The sequence below is a fragment of the Coregonus lavaretus genome (assembly GCF_964263955.1).
Source record: "Coregonus lavaretus genome assembly, chromosome: 37".
Taxonomy (NCBI): Eukaryota; Metazoa; Chordata; class Actinopteri; order Salmoniformes; family Salmonidae; genus Coregonus; species Coregonus lavaretus.
In genome coordinates this window covers 31327229-31350484 of record NC_140024.1, presented here as the reverse complement: position 1 = coordinate 31350484, position 23256 = coordinate 31327229, and the positions used below count along the sequence as shown (strand labels likewise).

Here is a 23256-nt window from a genome sequence, read left to right as displayed (position 1 = left end):
ATTCACCTGCCTTTATGTGTGCCTGGCTGTGTGGCGGTGTTTGTGTGGTTGTATGTGTGGTCGCGTAGTGTTTGTTTCTGTTTGAGTGAGATACCGTATGTCTGCTTCCTTTCTCCTGTACATGTTTGTCTGGTAGCCGACCTTGAACCATGCCAACATCACTGTCACAAACGGCAGACAAATGTACAGCACTACTGTTTGATTTGATGCCGAGGTCAGAGAGTTCACAGATTACAGTTGGATCAGATGCCACAGGAAATGATTATAGGTGAAATGTCTCACTATTCTCCAACAAGATTAAGATCGAACAAATGATCCAATAGGAGTTAGTGAGAGCAATACAATCCCTGTGGACCAATGATATTCAAGATGGTGTTTTGTTGAGTCTCTCTCTGGCATGATGTATTAAAACACTAGAAGATGTCTTCTTTTCACACTATTTCCTTCTTCATTTCCTTCACAGGTTGATTGACGACCTATCATATGAAGATGTGAAGAAATGCTACAGGGGTTCGGTGAGTAGCATGTTTCCTTTCTAATGTATTATAGATTATATCTGTACCTTATTGATTTTGCATATTGCCTAACAAAGAGAAGCCAATTACAGCCGAGTTGGATGCAGGCAAAGTCAGTTGTCTATTTCCTGTCAGAGTTAAATTCCTATACACTTTATATTGATTGACCCTTACTTCACATATGTACTGCACATTCTGGAATAAAGTTCATTTGACCTTTTTATGACCTGTGTTTCAGTTAACCCTGTCATTGCTTGCCTTTAGGAGTGGTCCTTTGAGGAGTTTCCTAATAGCGAGGGTGGCCGAGGCTAAGCTACAATTTAAAAGAGGCATTGCGATCCTGAAATACAAACATGATTTAGATCTGTCCATCTGTCCATAGACTTAGACAGATCAAGGTTTGACAGTAGCCTTGAGACTCCATCAATCATCCCACCTCGCCAATCCAGCCCCAGCAACTGATTATCTCCAGCCATAAAGATGTAATACCGGTGATTTGATTGTGTCGCTTCTGGCTCAGAGCTCAACGGTTATTCAATAGGTGAGGAGGTCATCCATTAACTCAAACCCTTTCTCTTTCCGCGAGATCAGCAGGCCATCAGGCCAGATTAAAGGAACTGTACCGTAGCTGTGATTATTATCTCCATGTCTCCCAAAGGGGCATGCTAAGTAGAGCTGCTGAGCCCCACAGTCACACCAGCTGGCTGCACATATTAACAGGACAGGACAGATAGGAGGCAAAGACAATGACTTTCTTTCACCAACACAGCAGGCAGAACAGCTGAGGTGGAGAGAGGTGGAGGAGAGAGGAGGAGGAGAGAGGAGGAGGAGAGAGCAGGCAGAACAGCTGAGGTGGAGAGAGGAGGAGGTGGAGCGAGGAGGAGGTGGAGAGAGGAGGATGTGGAGAGAGGAGGAGGAGAGAGGAGGTGGTGAAGAGAGAGAGAGAGGGGGGGGGGGGGGGGGGTTGGCTGCGAGGGGTGACAGTTCTGACTGTCTCATGTGCTTGGTGAGAGAGGAGGAAGGGAGGGGGTGGTGCCTGTGGGCAGCAAGCTGTTATCAAGACAGGGATAGGAGGTAAGGAGGCGGCAGCATGGGTTGGGCTGGCATGGGGTGAGCATAGGGGGAGTCACTGTGCTCTGTCGTGTTGAGGCAGCAAGAGAGAGACAGGAAGGAAGGAAGGAAGGAAGGACTCAGGGTGTCTGTGGCTGAGAAGGGCAGTGTGTGAGAGTGTGTGGGAGGTCGTGTTTGAGAAAGAGCTCAGTGACGGTCTGAGTTGCACACCGTGTCGGACCGGAGGGGTGTGTGTGTGTGTGTGTCTGTCTAACGGAGAGCTGCCTCCTCAAACCTGCACAAAGGACACCGGTTGGCGTCTGACTAGTTGGAGGACAGTCTGTGTCTTGCAGTGGGGTCCGCCACGCCGTGGATGTGTGTGTGTGTGTGTGCAGCTGTGTGTGCGGCTCCGGCATGCTGAGTCTGGTGCAGCAGAGCTCTCGTCCTCTGAGAGAGAGGGCGTCCGCTGGTTTACCGGTGGGAGGGAGGCCAGCCAAGGAACTGCTCATGACTCTGCCCTGTCCCTCTGCTCAGACTGTCAGCAAGTACAACTCGCAGTACCACAAACTCTTCCAGTGCGTTCCGAAGGACGAGATCCTAATGAAAGGTACTGTCAACAAAAATGCTACATGCTAACACCTGTTGTAGCATCTCTGTTTGATGTGTGTGTTTTAGGTTAACATGCTAGTTACTGTAGCATGTCTTTAGCTTACTGTCTATATGCTGTGTAATAACGTCAGGCAAACACGCTATTAGCTCTATGTGCTGTGGTTATATACCTTTTGCTAACTTGCTAGCTACGGTAGCATCTCTTCTGTGCTCATTTATTTGAGGCTGACTTGCTAACATGCTACGGTAGCTGACATCTCTGTATGTCTGTTTGCGTGCTGGTTTCTGTCTTCTTATGCTTTTACTACAGAGTTGAATGAATGTGCCTGTAATTGGTTAAAAATATTATATTTGCATTTAATATTAGTGAAGGACTGCTACTTCTATTACTAGTATGGCCGGGAAGATACCAGTATCGCAATATTTCTTCCATGGCAAAAATGTAAACACAAAGCAGACCAAACTCTTCGGTCGTTTAAAAACCTGCTGTATGTAAAATATTTTGTGCTAAAGCTTGGAAAATAAAAATTAGGGCTGTTTTCCTAAAGAAGTTAAACCCACTTCGTGTTTTATTTCCTTCCCACGATACTAACGAGTACCGCGATACTGGTATCGTCCCGGCACTAATCACTATTATTAGTAGAAGTACTTTCACTGTCAAATGTTGTCGTCTGCAATGAGTATACACTTTCTCTTATGTTTTTGTCCCCACATACTGTATGAGTTTTAGTCATTTCATTTTTGGCTTTGGAACTGTATAGGCTACTCAGTGTGTTTGAAACCATCTTTATGTATTCAGAGAGTTTCTGGTAAGGGTAACCAGTCCTCAGGCCCTGAACAGGAAGTTGTATGGTTTGAGGTCAGGTTATGCAGATTAGGTCAGGGCTGGGATTCCCAAAAGCATCGTAGCACTAAGATCATTTTTGTCCACTTACAGTACTTTTTTGGTTACTACATGATTCCATATGTGTTATTTCATAGTTTTGATGTCTTCACATTATTCTACAATGTAAAAAACTGTTAAAAATATAAAAATGAGTAGGTGTGTCCAAACTTTTGACTGGTAGTGTAGTTTCAATTGAATTAAGATTATCTTAGTGCTACGATGCTTTTGGGAAACCCAGCCCTGTTCTATTTTAGACTAGGGGTAAAGTGATGATGGTGTATACAGTTTTGATCTGTTTAACTGATATGAACGTACCAGTTACTTTATTCAATGCCTATTAACCTATTTTAGAAACACCTATAGGCCAAGTCAAAGACATTAACTATAATTATATATAAAATATGCCGTTCAGCAAACGCTTTTACCCAAAGCCACTTACAGTCATGCATGCATACATTTTTCGTGAGAAGCTACAAACACAGTGTTAGCGATGTGCTTGTTTTGAGTTAGCGGCTACTGTTAACCTGTTTATGTCTCCTCTCCCTCAGTATACTCCTGCGCTCTGCTCCGAGACATCCTGCTACAAGGCCGTCTCTACATCTCCAGGAACTGGTTGTGTTTCTATGCCAACCTCTTTGGCAAGGACATCAAGGTGAGTGAAGGCCTGGCAGTTAATAGACAGATCGTCTATAATATATACATACATCTTAGAATGTGTGACCCCAGCTGGAGCAAGCCCACAACCCTGGTGTTGCTAGCGCCACACTAATACCAACTGAGCCACACAGGACCGCAGGGCCTCGATATATAGATGGACAGACAGAGAGAAGCAGGGTGAGACTTCCAAGGCCAACTATCACACTACTCACCTTCAACCTTGCCCACTTCCAATTGGAACAGTGTGCTGGGAGCTGTTAGTCAGGCAGCCGATGGAGCTGTTAGTCAGGCAGCCGATGGAGCTGTTAGTCAGGCAGCCGATGGAGATGTTAGTCAGGCAGCCGATGGAGCTGTTAGTCAGGCAGACGATGGAGATGTTAGTCAGGCAGCCGATGGAGATGTTAGTCAGGCAGCCGATGGAGCTGTTAATCTGGCAGCCGATGGAGATGTTAGTCAGGCAGCCGATGGAGATGTTAGTCAGGCAGCCGATGTCCATGAGCAAATCATGTAGCTCAGGTTTTTGTGTTGTGCCTGTTGTTTTTACTTTGTTGACTACTATTTTAGGGCCAGGAGTTTTTCTGTGACCGCATTGGCACAAAAGTAGTGGCTCTTTGCCCTACGGACATTTGTTTGAGTGTGTGTGAGTGCGCCCAATCAAATCAAAGTGTGTGTGTGTGTGTGCGTGCGTGCGTCCATTCAAATCAAAGTGTGTGTGTACCTGCCTACCTGTAGTGTGTCTGGTCTAGACTATTAGAGTATATGCTGTGCATTTCCTCCTTTGATGTCATGGTTGTTCCTTTCCCTCCAGGGAGTTAGAAACATGGTACAGATGGAGGATCTTCATCTGACCAGTATTGTTGCAGGAAAATTCTCAGCAACCACAGAGTGATCAAATTAACACCCTACACCTGTCTCTCCTGCCTCTGGCCTGCAATAAGCTGCTTAGTCAGAGTGCATTCCTAGCATTCTATCTGCAACTAGACACATATCCTCCTTATTCTGCCCCTTCTATCCAGCACCAGGGGCTTTCCCCTCCTTTATTCTATCCCTTCTGTCCAGCACCAGGGGCTTTCCCCTCCTTTATTCTGCCCCTTCTCTCCTTCAACCAGCTGTAACCCAGCCACACACACTCTCCCTCCCTCCCTCTTTCTCCCTGGCATTCCCCCATCCGTGTCTCCTCCTGTTTAACTTTAAAACCGTATTGTCTTCCCCTGTACAGTAAGTCCCTGTGTCTGGTACAGTAAGTCCCTGTGTCTGGTACAGTAAGTCCCTCTCTCTGGTACAGTAAGTCCCCATGTCTGGTACAGTAAGTCCCTCTCTCTGGTACAGTAAGTCCCTGTGTCTGGTACAGTAAGTCCCTGTGTCTGGTACAGTAAGTCCCTCTCTCTGGTACAGTAAGTCCCTCTCTCTGGTACAGTAAGTCCCCATGTCTGGTACAGTAAGTCCCTGTGTCTGGTACAGTAAGTCCCTCTCTCTGGTACAGTAAGTCCCTCTCTCTGGTACAGTAAGTCCCTCTCTCTGGTACAGTAAGTCCCTCTCTCTGGTACAGTAAGTCCCTGTGTCTGGTACAGTAAGTCCCTGTGTCTGGTACAGTAAGTCCCTCTCTCTGGTACAGTAAGTCCCTGTGTCTGGTACAGTAAGTCCCTCTCTCTGGTACAGTAAGTCCCCATGTCTGGTACAGTAAGTCCCTCTCTCTGGTACAGTAAGTCCCTGTGTCTGGTACAGTAAGTCCCTGTGTCTGGTACAGTAAGTCCCTCTCTCTGGTACAGTAAGTCCCCGTGTCTGGTACAGTAAGTCCCTCTCTCTGGTACAGTAAGTCCCTCTCTCTGGTACAGTAAGTCCCTCTCTCTGGTACAGTAAGTCCCTGTGTCTGGTACAGTAAGTCCCTCTCTCTGGTACAGTAAGTCCCTCTCTCTGGTACAGTAAGTCCCTGTGTCTGGTACAGTAAGTCCCTCTCTCTGGTACAGTAAGTCCCTGTGTCTGGTACAGTAAGTCCCTCTCTCTGGTACAGTAAGTCCCTGTGTCTGGTACAGTAAGTCCCTCTCTCTGGTACAGTAAGTCCCTGTGTCTGGTACAGTAAGTCCCTCTCTCTGGTACAGTAAGTCCCTCTCTCTGGTACAGTAAGTCCCTGTGTCTGGTACAGTAAGTCCCTCTCTCTGGTACAGTAAGTCCCCATGTCTGGTACAGTAAGTCCCTCTCTCTGGTACAGTAAGTCCCTGTGTCTGGTACAGTAAGTCCCTCTCTCTGGTACAGTAAGTCCCTGTGTCTGGTACAGTAAGTCCCTCTCTCTGGTACAGTAAGTCCCTGTGTCTGGTACAGTAAGTCCCTCTCTCTGGTACAGTAAGTCCCTCTCTCTGGTACAGTAAGTCCCTGTGTCTGGTACAGTAAGTCCCTCTCTCTATAAAGTATAATATTGTGTCCTCTTTTTCCCCACCTCTTCCCCCCCATCATAGGTTGCTATCCCCGTGGTCTCTGTGAGGCTGGTAAAGAAGCACAAAACGGCAGGTCTGGTGCCCAACGGCCTAGCCATCACCACAGACACCAGTCAGAAGGTGAGCGTTAGCCTCTTAGCGCCTCTGGCCACAGTGAATGGAAACACGGCTAACTGGCGTTAGTGCCGCACCACGTTCTTTCCACCAAGCACAGGTAGATGGAAAATAAACAACACCTTGTGCTAACAGGCTAAGCTAATGCAAGTCAGCGCATGGTTCGGTAACACTGAAAAGGTGTCGAGGTTGCAGTCTATTTAGGTAGTGTCCCTTCTTGGTTCCTCTCCAGTGTGTGGGAGATAGAACGGTTCACCTGCAGCCTGCTCCTTTACGTTGGAGCAAACGTCTGGAAAGGGTTAATTATTACTCTGTCATCTTAATGTTCTGAATGTATTGTAATGTTTTTAAAATTGTATAACTGCCTTAATTTTGCTGGACCCCAGGAAGAGCAGCTGCTGTTTTATGATATTTTGTGGAACTAGTAGGTGATTTAAGGACTCATACTCTCTCGTTGAAAATGATTTTTGAAAGAGGGGTGTTTTAGTAGAGGTACAGTACAGGCACCATGTAAGAGGAATGTAATATCACTATTGAAATATCCTCTGTCAGTGTACTAGATTATGCCTTAATCTGTCAAATACAATCCATGGTAGATTTAGTTACTGTTCACAGTAACTATATTTAGAGAAAATTGCATTCCTGGTAATGAGATGATGTCTAATGGATCATATAAATGTTCCTGACAATGGTTTTACTCTCCTACCCTGTATGTGCATGAGTGTGAGCAGACGTGCGTGTGTATGCTTTCATTCTCATTTGAGTTAGCTAACACTCTCTCTCTCTCCCCCTCTCTCTCTCTCTCTCTCTCTCTCCCCCTCCCCCTCTCTCTCTCTCTCTCTCGCTCTCTCTCTCTCTCTCTCCCCCCCCCCCCTCTCTCTCTCTCTCTCCCCCTCTCTCCCCCTCTCTCCCTCTCTCCTTCCTCTCTCCTTCCTCCCCCCTCCGCCCTGCAGTATGTCTTTGTGTCTCTGCTGTCCAGGGACAGTGTGTATGACGTGCTCCGGAGGATCTGCACACACCTCCAGGTCAGAGAACACACACACTGGCTTCCACAACACCCCACACACACACCTCCAGGTCAGAGAACACACACACTGGCTTCCACAACACCCCACACACACACCTAACACTGGCTACTGCTACACACCTCCGGGTTAGAGAACACACACACACACACACACACACACACACACACACACACACACACACACACACACACACACACACACACACACACACACACACACACACACACACACACACACACACACACACCTAATACAACATCCCACACACACCTAATACAACATCCCACACACACCTAATACAACATCCCACACACACCTAATACAACATCCCACACACACCAAATACAACATCCCACACACACCTAATACAACATCCCACACACACCTAATACAACATCCCACACACACCTAATACAACATCCCACACACACCTAATACAACATCCCACACACACACATCTACTACTGAACCAGCTCACTCCCACATTAACAGGTCTATTGGTCTTCAAAGTTTGCGTACTGAATATTTCCCACATCTCATCGTTCCCTCTCCAGGTCAATGGGAAGAAGAGTCTGAGCTTGAAACACTACATGGAGGTGCCCCACACCTTATCTCTGGTAAGTAAGCTTAGGACTCTGGCTCCTCACTCCAGACTGATCGTTGTCTCTTATGGGTTAGAACATTGTCCAACTTCAGACTGATCGTTGTCTCTTATGGGTTAGAACATTGTCCAACTTCAGACTGATCGTTGTCTCTTATGGGTTAGAACATTGTCCAACTTCAGACTGATCGTTGTCTCTTATGGGTTAGAACATTGTCCAACTTCAGACTGATCATTGTCTCTTATGGGTTAGAACATTGTCCAACTTCAGACTGATCGTTGTCTCTTATGGGTTAGAACATTGGCCAGCTAGACTGAACACAAGTACAACATGAATCACATTATTATTCTGAATAGTATTGAGGTCAAACGGGAGAATCAAGGACCTGGGTGGTTCCTAATGCTGTGAGGTTCTCGCTAGTGTTTACAGAACAACTGGTTCTGCAAGATTAGGATCAGGATTTCCAATTGTAACAGTAAGCAACTGTAACAAAATGGATGACTGCAGTGTAGCCTTTGTTATGAGTACAGGTTGCATGGATTGCTAAGGCATAAGAATATGAACGTGTGTATTGTTATTTTAACTGTGTGTAGTTCTGTACCTGTCTATTAATGTTATGTATTATGTCCTGTTATGGAGCTATGTCCTTCAGCTGTACCTGTCTATTAATGTTATGTATTATGTCCTGTTATGGAGCTATGTCCTTCAGCTGTACCTGTCTATTAATGTTATGTATTATGTCCTGTTATGGAGCTATGTCCTTCAGCTGTACCTGTCTATTAATGTTATGTATTATGTCAGTGGGGAGCAACTGCTGCCCCTCATGATGAGTTCAGATTTTTGGTGGCCCCCACCCCTATCAATGTTGCTACTTGATTTCCGGAGTTACTTAATGTCTTAGGTATTGTCTTAATTAATGTCTTATGAAAGGGGGATAACTAGTCAGTTGTACAACTGAATGCATTCAACTGAAATGTTTCTTCCGCATTTAACCCAACCCCTCAATCAGAGAGGTGCGGTGGGCTGCCTTAATCGACATCCACATCTTTGGCACCCGGGGAACAGTGGGTTAACTGCCTTGCTCAGGAGCAGAACGACTGATTTTTACCTTGTCAGCTCGAGGATTCGATCCAGCAACCTTTCGGTTACTTGCCCAACACCACAACCCGCCAGGCTGCCGGCCGCCCCATAACCCAGGAACTTGAGTATTTCAAAAGAGAACGATAGTTTCAGAATCTCTATAATTGGGGTAATGTCCTTGGCATAACCTATAAGACATGTTTGGCGTAATGTCTGGGTCATAACCTATAAGACATGTTGACATGATGACCCAAGTCTGCCATGGCCATGCCGCTCTGTGACCTTCAACAATGACCTTATCAATGACTTCCTGGGAAAGAAATGGAAGTAATCAATATCTGGTCCATTGTCATCTGACTCTTACTGTCTCAATGAGTATTCTCCTGAGTGGGCACACACGATACAGCCATCTTGTATGATGGTTGACTTTCATAACATCTGTATGTAATGGGGTGTAATATGTATTATTGTCTAATTCATATGTTATAGATTGATCATGGATGTAGATATATAGATAAACTGTGCAGCATCGAGAGAGTGGAACACTTTCTTTCCTGAAGATTTAGTTCTTTCAGATCAATAATTCCTCCTCTCTCTCCCTCCAGGATGAGTACCCGGTGGCGGATGAGTTCCCGGTGGCGGATGAGTATCCTCCGGTGCTGAAGTGGAGGAGAAAACCCTCGGTGGTGTCCGTGTCCTCGTCCCTCCCAGACCTCCTGGGTAGCTCCACGGGTAGCCTGACTGCAGTGGACTCCTCCTTCCAGACAGACCAGCCTCTGGAAGGTGAGAACCTAGCCTGGACCCCCATCGGTTTATGCTGTATTACAGACAATTCTTGTTTCGCATGAGAAGGACCGTACGGGTTTGGCAAGACGACACAAGCAGATCTGGGACCAGGCTAGGGACAACCTGTTTTTTGTGTATTTAATTTCACAAAGGATGACAAACTGACAGATACAATGGCGAACACAGCATTTCTCATGAATAGCATAATATCATAGTGCAACATCAGCCATGTCTATTGAGGCTATGCCACATGAGGTGAGCGTGCCGTTTTGTTCTGGTGCATTAAGTGATTGGAGGTGTTCAGCTTTATCGACTCCTGGCCAGAGTTATCCATTGATGTTAGCGGGCTGGGGCTGGGCCATCACGTTTGCAGAATTTTCAAATACTTGATTATGTTTAGGAGGGGAACTGGGAAGGGAGAGTTGTGTTTGCAATACAGGATTAAGCACCAAATGGAAATTTTAGCATGTAGGGACTTGCTGTGTCCCATTACTGTACCCTACTACAATACCCTACTACTGTAATACTGCACCCTACTACTGTAATACTGCACCCTACTACTTTACTACTGTATACTACTACTGTACCCTACTATACTACTGTACCCTACTACTGTACCCTACTACTGTGCTACTGCACCCTACTACTGTACCCTACTACTGTACTACTGTACCCTACTACTTTTACTACTGTACCCTACTACTTTTACTACTGTACCCTACTACTGTACTACTGTACCCTACTACTATACCCTACTACTGTACTACTGCACCCTACTACTGTACCCTACTACTGTACTACTGTACCCTACTACTGTACCCTAATGTTCTACTGTACCCTACTACTTTATTACTGCACCCTGCTACTCTACTACTGTACCCTACTACTGTACTACTGTACCCTACTACTGTACCCTACTAAACTACTGTACCCTACTACTGTACCCTACTACTGTGCTACTGCACCCTACTACTGTACCCTACTACTTTTACTACTGTACCCTACTACTGTACTACTGTACCCTACTACTGCACCCTACTACTTTTACTACTGTACCCTACTACTGTACTACTGTACCCTACTACTATAACCTACTACTGCACCCTACTACTGTACTACTGTACCCTGCTACTGTACTACTGTACCCTACTACTGTGCTACTGTACCCTACTACTGTGCTTCTGTACCCTATTACTGTACCCTACTACTCTACCCTACTACTGTACCCTACTACTGTACTACTGTACCCTACTACTATACTACTGTACCCTACTACTGTGCTTCTGTACCCTATTACTGTACCCTACTACTCTACCCTACTACTGTACTACTGTACCCTACTACTGTACCCTACTACTGTACCCTACTACTGTGCTTCTGTACCCTATTACTGTACCCTACTACTCTACCCTACTACTGTACCACTGTACCCTACTACTGTACTACTGTACCCTACTACTATACCCTACTACTGTACTACTACACCCTACTACTGCACCCTACTACTTTACTACTGTACTACTGTACCCTACTACTGTACCCTACTACTGTATCCTACTACTGTGCCTACTACTGTACCCTACTACTGTACTACTGTACCCTACTACTGCACCCTACTACTTTACTACTGTACCCTACTACTGTGCTACTGCACCCTACTACTGTACCCTACTACTGTGATACTGCACCCTACTACTGTATCCTACTACTGTACTACTGTACCCTACTACTGTACCCTACTGTACCCTACTGTTCTACTGTACCCTACTACTGTGCTACTGCACCCTACTACTGTACCCTACTACCGTACTACTGCACCCTACTACTGTACTACTGTAGATACTACTGTACTACTGCACCCTACTACTTTTACTACTGTACCCTACTACTGTACTACTGTACCCTACTACTGTACTACTGTACCCTACTACTATAACCTACTACTGTACTACTGCACCCTACTACTGTACGCTACTACTGCACCCTACTACTGCACCCTGCTACTGTACTACTGTACCCTGCTACTGTACTACTGTACCCTGCTACTGTACTACTGTACCCTGCTACTGTACTACTGTACCCTGCTACTGTACTACTGTACCCTACTACTTTACTACTGTATACTACTACTGCACCCTACTGCTGTACTACTGTACCCTGCTACTGTACTACTGTACCCTGCTACTGTGCTACTGTACCCTACTACTGTACCCTACTACTTTACTACTGTATACTACTACTGCACCCTACTGCTGTACTACTGTACCCTTCTACTGTACTACTGTACTATACTACTGTACCACTGTACCCTACTACTGTACCCTACTACTGTACCACTGTACCCTACTACTGTACCACTGTACCCTACTACTGTACCACTGTACCCTACTACTGTACCCTACTACTGTACTACTGTACCCTACTACTGTACCCTACTACTGTACTACTGTACCCTACTACTGTACCACTGTATCCTACTACTGTACCACTGTACCCTACTACTGTACCACTGTACCCTACTACTGTACCCTACTACTGTACACTACTACTGTACTACTGTACCCTACTACTGTACTACTATACCCTACTACTTTACTACTGTACCCTACTACTGTACTACTATACCCTACTACTGTACCACTGTACCCTACTACTGTACCAATGTACCCTACTACTGTACTGTACTACTGTACCCTACTACTGTACCCTACTACTGTACTACTGTACCCTACTACTGTACTACTGTACCCTACTACTGTACCCTACTACTATACTACTGTACCCTACTACTGTACTACTGTACCCTACTACTTTACTACTGTACCCTACTACTGTACCACTGTACCCTACTACTGTACCCTACTACTGTACCCTACTACTGTACTACTGTACCCTACTACTGTACTACTGTACCCTACTACTGTGCCACTGTACCCTACTACTGTACCCTACTACTGTGCCACTGTACCCTACTACTGTACCCTACTACTGTGCCACTGTACCCTACTACTGTACTACTGTACCCTACTACTGTACCCTACTACTGTACTACTGTACCCTACTACTGTACCCTACTACTGTGCCACTGTACCCTACTACTGTACCACTGTACCCTACTACTGTACCCTACTACTGTACCACTGTACCCTACTACTGTACCACTGTACCCTACTACTGTACCCTACTACTGTGCCACTGTACTCTACTACTGTGCCACTGTACCCTACTACTGTACCCTACTACTGTGCCACTGTACCCTACTACTGTACCCTACTACTGTACCCTACTACTGTACTACTGTACCCTACTACTGTACCCTACTACTGTGCCACTGTACCCTACTACTGTACCACTGTACCCTACTACTGTACCCTACTACTGTACCACTGTACCCTACTACTGTACAACTGTACCCTACTACTGTACCCTACTACTGTACTACTGTACCCTACTACTGTACCCTACTACTGTACCCTATTACTGTACCCTACTACTGTACCCTACTACTGTACCCTACTACTTGCTACATTATATGATCTAGAAGAAACTGCCCAGTGATGTATACAGTACATAACACTATTATTGTCTCATAATTGTGACATCTGTATGCAGGCTTTACTATGACATATAAGACAGGGTTCCATCTGTATGCAGGCTTCACTATGACATATAAGACAGGGTTCCATCTGTATCCAGGCTTTACTATGACATATAAGACAGGGTTCCATCTGTATCCAGGCTTTACTATGACATATAAGACAGGGTTCCATCTGTATGCAGGCTTTACTATGACATATAAGACAGGGTTCCATCTGTATGCAGGCTTTACTATGACATATAAGACAGGGTTCCATCTGTATGCAGGCTTTACTATGACATATAAGACAGGGTTCCATCTGTATGCAGGCTTTACTATGACATATAAGACAGGGTTCCATCTGTATGCAGGCTTTACTATGACATATAAGACAGGGTTCCATCTGTATGCAGGCTTTACTATGACATATAAGACAGGGTTCCATCTGTATGCAGGCTTTACTATGACATATAAGACAGGGTTCCATCTGTATGCAGGCTTTACTATGACATATAAGACAGGGTACTACTGTACCACTGTACCCTACTACTGTACCCTACTACTGTACCCTACTACTGTACTACTGTACCCTACTACTGTACTACTGTACCCTACTACTGTACCCTACTACTATACTACTGTACCACTGTACCCTACTACTGTACCAATGTACCCTACTACTGTACTGTACTACTGTACCCTACTACTGTACCCTACTACTGTACTACTGTACCCTACTACTGTACTACTGTACCCTACTACTGTACCCTACTACTATACTACTGTACCCTACTACTGTACTACTGTACCCTACTACTTTACTACTGTACCCTACTACTGTACCACTCTACCCTACTACTGTACCCTACTACTGTACCCTACTACTGTACCCTACTACTGTACTACTGTACCCTACTACTGTACTACTGTACCCTACTACTGTGCCACTGTACCCTACTACTGTACCCTACTACTGTGCCACTGTACCCTACTACTGTACCCTACTACTGTGCCACTGTACCCTACTACTGTACCCTACTACTGTACTACTGTACCCTACTACTGTACCCTACTACTGTGCCACTGTACCCTACTACTGTACCACTGTACCCTACTACTGTACCCTACTACTGTACCACTGTACCCTACTACTGTACCACTGTACCCTACTACTGTACCCTACTACTGTGCCACTGTACCCTACTACTGTGCCACTGTACCCTACTACTGTACCCTACTACTGTGCCACTGTACCCTACTACTGTACCCTACTACTGTGCCACTGTACCCTACTACTGTACCCTACTACTGTACCCTACTACTGTACTACTGTACCCTACTACTGTACCCTACTACTGTGCCACTGTACCCTACTACTGTACCACTGTACCCTACTACTGTACCCTACTACTGTACCACTGTACCCTACTACTGTACCACTGTACCCTACTACTGTACCCTACTACTGTACTACTGTACCCTACTACTGTACCCTACTACTGTACCCTATTACTGTACCCTACTACTGTACCCTACTACTGTACCCTACTACTTGCTACATTATATGATCTAGAAGAAACTGCCCAGTGATGTATACAGTACATAACACTATTATTGTCTCATAATTGTGACATCTGTATGCAGGCTTTACTATGACATATAAGACAGGGTTCCATCTGTATGCAGGCTTCACTATGACATATAAGACAGGGTTCCATCTGTATCCAGGCTTTACTATGACATATAAGACAGGGTTCCATCTGTATCCAGGCTTTACTATGACATATAAGACAGGGTTCCATCTATATGCAGGCTTTACTATGACATATAAGACAGGGTTCCATCTGTATGCAGGCTTTACTATGACATAAGACAGGGTTCCATCTGTATGCAGGCTTTACTATGACATATAAGACAGGGTTCCATCTGTATGCAGGCTTTACTATGACATATAAGACAGGGTTCCATCTGTATGCAGGCTTTACTATGACATATAAGACAGGGTTCCATCTGTATGCAGGCTTTACTATGACATATAAGACAGGGTTCCATCTGTATGCAGGCTTTACTATGACATATAAGACAGGGTTCCATCTGTATGCAGGCTTTACTATGACATATAAGACAGGGTTCCATCTGTATGCAGGCTTTACTATGACATATAAGACAGGGTTCCATCTGTATGCAGGCTTTACTATGACATATAAGACAGGGTTCCATCTTTATGCAGGCTTTACTATGACATATAAGACAGGGTTCCATCTGTATGCAGGCTTTACTATGACATATAAGACAGGGTACTACTGTACCACTGTACCCTACTACTGTACCCTACTACTGTACCCTACTACTGTACTACTGTACCCTACTACTGTACTACTATAGCCTACTACTTTACTACTGTACCCTACTACTGTACCACTGTACCCTACTACTGTACCAATGTACCCTACTACTGTACTGTACTACTGTACCCTACTACTGTACCCTACTACTGTACTACTGTACCCTACTACTGTACTACTGTACCCTACTACTGTACCCTACTACTATACTACTGTACCCTACTACTGTACTACTGTACCCTACTACTTTACTACTGTACCCTACTACTGTACCCTACTACTGTACCCTACTACTGTACTACTGTACCCTACTACTGTACTACTGTACCCTACTACTGTGCCACTGTACCCTACTACTGTACCCTACTACTGTGCCACTGTACCCTACTACTGTACCCTACTACTGTGCCACTGTACCCTACTACTGTACCCTACTACTGTACTACTGTACCCTACTACTGTACCCTACTACTGTGCCACTGTACCCTACTACTGTACCACTGTACCCTACTACTGTACCCTACTACTGTACCACTGTACCCTACTACTGTACCACTGTACCCTTCTACTGTACCCTACTACTGTGCCACTGTACCCTACTACTGTGCCACTGTACCCTACTACTGTACCCTACTACTGTGCCACTGTACCCTACTACTGTACCCTACTACTGTGCCACTGTACCCTACTACTGTACCCTACTACTGTACCCTACTACTGTACTACTGTACCCTACTACTGTACCCTACTACTGTGCCACTGTACCCTACTACTGTACCACTGTACCCTACTACTGTACCCTACTACTGTACCACTGTACCCTACTACTGTACCACTGTACCCTACTACTGTACCCTACTACTGTACTACTGTACCCTACTACTGTACCCTACTACTGTACCCTATTACTGTACCCTACTACTGTACCCTACTACTGTACCCTACTACTTGCTACATTATATGATCTAGAAGAAACTGCCCAGTGATGTATACAGTACATAACACTATTATTGTCTCATAATTGTGACATCTGTATGCAGGCTTTACTATGACATATAAGACAGGGTTCCATCTGTATGCAGGCTTCACTATGACATATAAGACAGGGTTCCATCTGTATCCAGGCTTTACTATGACATATAAGACAGGGTTCCATCTGTATCCAGGCTTTACTATGACATATAAGACAGGGTTCCATCTATATGCAGGCTTTACTATGACATATAAGACAGGGTTCCATCTGTATGCAGGCTTTACTATGACATAAGACAGGGTTCCATCTGTATGCAGGCTTTACTATGACATATAAGACAGGGTTCCATCTGTATGCAGGCTTTACTATGACATATAAGACAGGGTTCCATCTGTATGCAGGCTTTACTATGACATATAAGACAGGGTTCCATCTGTATGCAGGCTTTACTATGACATATAAGACAGGGTTCCATCTGTATGCAGGCTTTACTATGACATATAAGACAGGGTTCCATCTGTATGCAGGCTTTACTATGACATATAAGACAGGGTTCCATCTGTATCCAGGCTTTACTATGACATATAAGACAGGGTTCCATCTGTATCCAGGCTTTACTATGACATATAAGACAGGGTTCCATCTGTATGCAGGCTTTACTATGACATATAAGACAGGGTTCCATCTGTATGCAGGCTTTACTATGACATATAAGACAGGGTTCCATCTGTATGCAGGCTTTACTATGACAGATAAGACAGGGTTCCATCTGTATGCAGGCTTTACTATGACATATAAGACAGGGTTCCCATCTGTATCCAGGCTTTACTATGACATACAGTGGGGAAAAAAAGTATTTAGTCAGCCACCAATTGTGCAAGTTCTCCCACTTAAAAAGATGAGAGAGGCCTGTAATGTTCATCATAGGTGCAAGTCAACTATGACAGACAAATTGAGAAAAAAAATCCAGAAAATCACATTGTAGGATTTTTTATGAATTTATTTGCAAATTATGGTGGAAAATAAGTATTTGGTCACCTACAAACAAGCAAGATTTCTGGCTCTCACAGACCTATAACTTCTTCTTTAAGTGGCTCCTCTGTCCTCCACTCGTTACCTGTATTAATGGCACCTGTTTGAACTTGTTATCAGTATAAAAGACACCTGTCCACAACCTCAAACAGTCACACTCCAAACTCCACTATGGCCAAGACCAAAGAGCTGTCAAAGGACACCAGAAACAAAATTGTAGACCTGCACCAGGCTGGGAAGACTGAATCTGCAATAGGTAAGCAGCTTGGTTTGAAGAAATCAACTGTGGGAGCAATTATTAGGAAATGGAAGACATCCAAGACCACTGATAATCTCCCTCGATCTGGGGCTCCACGCAAGATCTCACCCCGTGGGGTCAAAATGATCACAAGAACGGTGAGCAAAAATCCCAGAACCACACGGGGGGACCTAGTGAATGACCTGCAGAGAGCTGGGACCAAAGTAACAAAGCCTACCATCAGTAACACACTACGCCGCCAGGGACGCAAATCCTGCAGTGCCAGATGTGTCCCCCTACTTAAGCCAATACATGTCCAGGCCCGTCTGAAGTTTGCTAGAGTGCATTTGGATGATCCAGAAGAGGATTGGGAGAATGTAATATGGTCAGATGAAACCAAAATAGAACTTTTTGGTAAAAACTCAATTCGTCGTGTTTGGAGGACAAAGAATGCTGAGTTGCATCCAAAGAACACCATACCTACTGTGAAGCATGGGGGTGGAAACATCATGCTTTGGGGCTGTTTTTCTGCAAAGGGACCAGGACGACTGATCCGTGTAAAGGAAATAATGAATGGGGCCATGTATCGTGAGATTTTGAGTGAAAACCTCCTTCCATCAGCAAGGGCATTGAAGATGAAACGTGGCTGGGTCTTTCAGCATGACAATGATCCCAAACACACTGCCCGGGCAACGAAGGAGTGGCTTTGTAAGAAGCATTTCAAGGTCCTGGAGTGGCCTAGCCAGTCTCCATATCTCAACCCCATAGAAAATCGTTGGAGGGAGTTGAAAGTCTGTGTTGCCCAGCGACAGCCCCAAAACATCACTGCTCTAGAGGAGATCTGCATGGAGGAATGGGCCAAAATACCAGCAACAGTGTGTGAAAACCTTGTGAAGACTTACAGAAAACGTTTGACCTGTGTCATTGCCAACAAAGGGTATATAGCAAAGTATTGAGAAACTTTTGTTATTGACCAAATACTTATTTTCCACCATAATTTGCAAATAAATTCATTAAAAATCCTACAATGTGATTTTCTGGAGAAAAAAAATCTCATTTTGTCTGTCATAGTTGACGTGTACCTATGATGAAAATTACAGGCCTCTCTCATCTTTTTAAGTGGGAGAACTTGCACAATTGGTGGCTGACTAAATACTTTTTTGCCCCACTGTATAAGACAGGGTTCCATCTGTATGCAGGCTTTACTATGACATATAAGACAGGGTTCCCATCTGTATCCAGGCTTTACTATGACATATAAGACAGGGTTCCATCTGTATCCAGGCTTTACTATGACATATAAGACAGGGTTCCCATCTGTATCCAGGCTTTACTATGACATATAAGACAGGGTTCCATCTGTATGCAGGCTTTACTATGACATATAAGACAGGGTTCCATCTGTATCCAGGCTTCACTATGACATATAAGACAGGGTTCCATCTCTATCCAGGCTTTACTATGACATATAAGACAGGGTTCCCATCTGTATCCAGGCTTTACTATGACATATAAGACAGGGTTCCATCTGTATGCAGGCTTTACTATGACATATAAGACAGGGTTCCCATCTGTATCCAGGCTTTACTATGACATATAAGACAGGGTTCCATCTGTATCCAGGCTTTACTATGACATATAAGACAGGGTTCCCATCTGTATCCAGGCTTTACTATGACATATAAGACAGGGTTCCATCTGTATGCAGGCTTTACTATGACATATAAGACAGGGTTCCATCTGTATCCAGGCTTCACTATGACATATAAGACAGGGTTCCATCTCTATCCAGGCTTTACTATGACATATAAGACAGGGTTCCCATCTGTATCCAGGCTTTACTATGACATATAAGACAGGGTTCCCATCTGTATCCAGGCTTTACTATGACATATAAGACAGGGTTCCATCTCTATCCAGGCTTTACTATGACATATAAGACAGGGTTCCCATCTGTATGCAGGCATAAGACAGGGGAGAGACATAAACGACTGTAGAAACACCAGCGAATCAGCTCCAAGTGATTTGAATTTGGGAAATCTGTTTCAAAGTATTCCCACGCATTATAGAGATATTTATTATACAAAGGTTTAAGCAAGGTTTAAAATGATTATGTTTTAGTCAAATATTATATCTGTTTGGGCCTTTTGCAGTCTACAAATTATTTGTAATTATTTTCCGGCCCCCTGACCATCCGCTCAAGAAATAATCATCCTGCAGCTGAATGTAGTTGATGATCCCTGATATAGGACATTCTGCCTTTCCCCTTATGCATATGGGTGCATATTGTCATAGTGGACTTTTTACATATTTAATATTTGTTTAAGATGTGTTTACTATGACGTAACTGTCTGGGGTTGCATAAGAGTTGGAAAACATGAGTGTAGATTGATCAAATAAAAACTTTGACCCACTTGCATACATTCAATACCTTTGTACAGACAGATGTGGTCAAATATATATTGGCATCCTTGCACTTTACAATGAAGTGCAATGGAGCAGAATGTTCTGTTTTTCTTTCTTTTCAAAACTGGTTGAATGGCTCATTTTACCCCGTAGGCACCTGCAACTTACCACAATATATTTGATGGCATCTGTAAGCAACAATACACTATCTACTACATAGTCTGTTAGATGGATATATTAATGTGTGTGTGTGTGTGTGTGTGTGTGTGTGTGTGTGTGTGTGTGTGTGTGTGTGTTGTAGACCGGAGCCTTGAGACAGAGAAGATCCTTCTAACAGAGCCTGTACCAGAGCTGGGCCCGATGGAATATCAGCTTCTCAAGTTCTTCATCATACTGTAACTATTGCTGTGCCCCTCAACCAGCTTCCTCGCAGCAACAATCATATCATTAGGACCATAATAATGATAAGTATCTTTACATTATGTTGCCGGATAAATATACATTCATTGGCAGCATTATGATCAAAAATTTTTGTCCGAATCTTTTCTTTGAAATAATATCCGAACACGGCCTAATTGAGTATTTTTAAACATATGATCACAGAAATCCAGTTATACTGCTACCTAGTGTACACACCCAGTTGGTACATCCTAATGTCAAAACGTATTGTCCATCACTTCAGAATCATCCTCCTCATCCTGTCTTCATGTTACCTGGCCTTCCGTGTCTGCAGCCTGGAGCACCAGCTGTCCTTCCTCAACAACCCAACACTGCCCCTCCGAGAGAGGTGAGGTGGGGCCAGTCTTAACTTCAGCCAAGTGTGTGTGTAACTTTTGACGTAACTGTTTTGTAATTCAGTTTTATACTACTACTACTACTAATAATAATAATAATAATAATAATAATAGTAATAGTAATAATAATAATAATAATAATAATAATAATAATAATAATAATAAACTGTCACGTTTATTAAATTAGGATTTCACCCTCAGAAAATCCTGTTCATAACTGTTATTCAAATGTCACATTTTTGGAGGGAAAGCTATTTTACTGACAATTATGTTGTCTTTGGTCTCTTCTTCCCAGGTAACTGCTGCTCTGCACTGTGATCCAATACCACTTGACTGGCTCCCTTTACGGACACATTCCTCTCTGTGACCACCTCCAGACTATGCAAACAGACTATTTATTTATCATGATTTTAATACACTGTAGACTAGAAGAGGGCAACCCCCCCCACCCCCCCCACAATGGCAGGTGAAAGATAAAATGGGCAGGCCGATTGAAGAGCCAGCAAACTACACTCAAACCAATTGTGGATGGACTGAAAAGCCCAGGATTATTGGTGGGAATTGCTGGGAGTCAGGACTAGGAAGGATTCTGATTGGTGGAGGGATTCAAAAGCAACAAGCGGATTGGTCTGATGGTTTTTATTGAAGATTTCTGGCCATGTTCGCCAACATTGGAGTCAACTGGGTTTTTTCCCTCCTGTCAACTCAACCAGGAATGAACCAACTACAGGACTTTAGAGAAAAGTCAAAACCATTCAACTTTTGGCAATCTATATGGTACTTTCAAGGAAAGGATTTGGATGCATTAACACACTGACAGTGGAAGAAGCCAATATCGTTGGTTTTACAGAATGTTAAAAGATTGCCCATATGAACTTTTGAGGATCGGTCCACTGTTTCAAATGTTCATCATCATCAATGAGGTCTTCATATGTTGCCATTCTAACAGGCATGTTATTCCTGATAAATAGTGCAATACAATTATGCAAAGTATCCAGCCTAGACTGACTTTTTAAATGTTGAAATGTTGTCCTTTAACTCTGTTTGTGTTACCATGACACCACAGGTATGTTTACCAGAGTGGGTAGGATGGTAATCTTTGATGTCAGAAAAATATTGTTTAGTATAACATCTTGTCTTTTGTTTTAATTCGTACAAATGTCAGTTGTCAGCTTTGTATTGTAAGCTACCTTTAGCCAGACACAATGTGTCACAGTGAGTGATCAGTCTTGTATCTAAATACTGAAAACAGTCGTCTGAATGAGTAAACAATCAAGAACTTAACTGAATTGAAAAATATGATATTTTTCTTGCTTAAAAGTTTAATCTGCATTTCAGCCAGGAAGAAAACTAGCAAAAAAGTTCTAGTCCTTTTACTCAGAATGTCTGAACAGATGTGTAGCATTAGGAACAAACACCCCACTTTGAGTATTCCAGTAATATTGTTGAGGAAACATCAGAGCTTCAGTATGTAAGGTATACTTTACTACCATAACTTAGTATGTATCATCTGGTCTGTTTTGGGTCTAGACACAGCTGCAACTATGTAATAGTGGTCACTGGTCTTCTCAATGGTGAAAGAACAACCTGTCCCTGTAAACACTCTGAGAACAGAATAACTCTTTAGCACCTCTGAACAACCCATTACAAGACTAACACTGTACAACATAACTGTGACGGTTTCTAATAAACAGCCATTTTGATCCTGAGATGGTGTCACCTTTTTGGAAAAGTCACCTGTCTTCACCGACGCATGAACCAAGAGGTCTGTTATATGTCCACCTCTTTTAGGGGTCAGCAGAATACCACCCTGCATCCCGCTGCTGACTTTCCTCTGAAAGTAAACAGGGTTGGTCCTGGTCGGTCCCTGGATGGGAGACCAGATGCTGATGGAAGTGGTGTTGGAGGGCCAGTAGGAGGCACTCTTTCCTCTGGTCTAAAATGAAATATCCCGATGCCCCAGGGCAGTGATTGGGGACATTGCCCTGTTTATGGCGCTGTCTTTCGGATGGGATGTTAAACCGGTGTCCTGACTCTCTGTGGTCACTAAAGATCCCACGGCACTTATCACAAGAGTAGGGGTGTTAACCCCATTGTCCTGGCTAAATTCCCAGTCTGGCCCTCATACCATC

At 44.0% G+C, this 23256-nt stretch overlaps 1 protein-coding gene across 2 annotated transcripts in view; it reads left to right on the top strand.

The window, feature by feature from the left end:
- LOC311111612 (GRAM domain-containing protein 2A-like) overlaps positions 1 to 21563 on the top strand; it is a 33465-nt gene extending 11902 nt beyond the window's left edge. Inside the window, exons 3-12 of one of the 2 annotated variants that reach the window (XM_084154381.1) lie at positions 464 to 515; positions 2100 to 2172; positions 3609 to 3712; positions 6171 to 6269; positions 7217 to 7288; positions 7846 to 7908; positions 9579 to 9756; positions 20632 to 20725; positions 21013 to 21117; positions 21420 to 21563. In XM_084154381.1, coding sequence (XP_084010507.1) covers positions 464 to 515; positions 2100 to 2172; positions 3609 to 3712; positions 6171 to 6269; positions 7217 to 7288; positions 7846 to 7908; positions 9579 to 9756; positions 20632 to 20725; positions 21013 to 21117; positions 21420 to 21423 — 844 coding nt within the window. In that variant the 3' untranslated portion in view covers positions 21424 to 21563. Of the gene's footprint in view, positions 1 to 463; positions 516 to 2099; positions 2173 to 3608; positions 3713 to 6170; positions 6270 to 7216; positions 7289 to 7845; positions 7909 to 9578; positions 9757 to 20631; positions 20726 to 21012; positions 21123 to 21419 lie in introns of both variants that reach the window. The other variant, XM_084154380.1, reaches the window with a different exon arrangement.
- The last annotated feature ends 1693 nt before the right edge of the window (positions 21564 to 23256 follow it).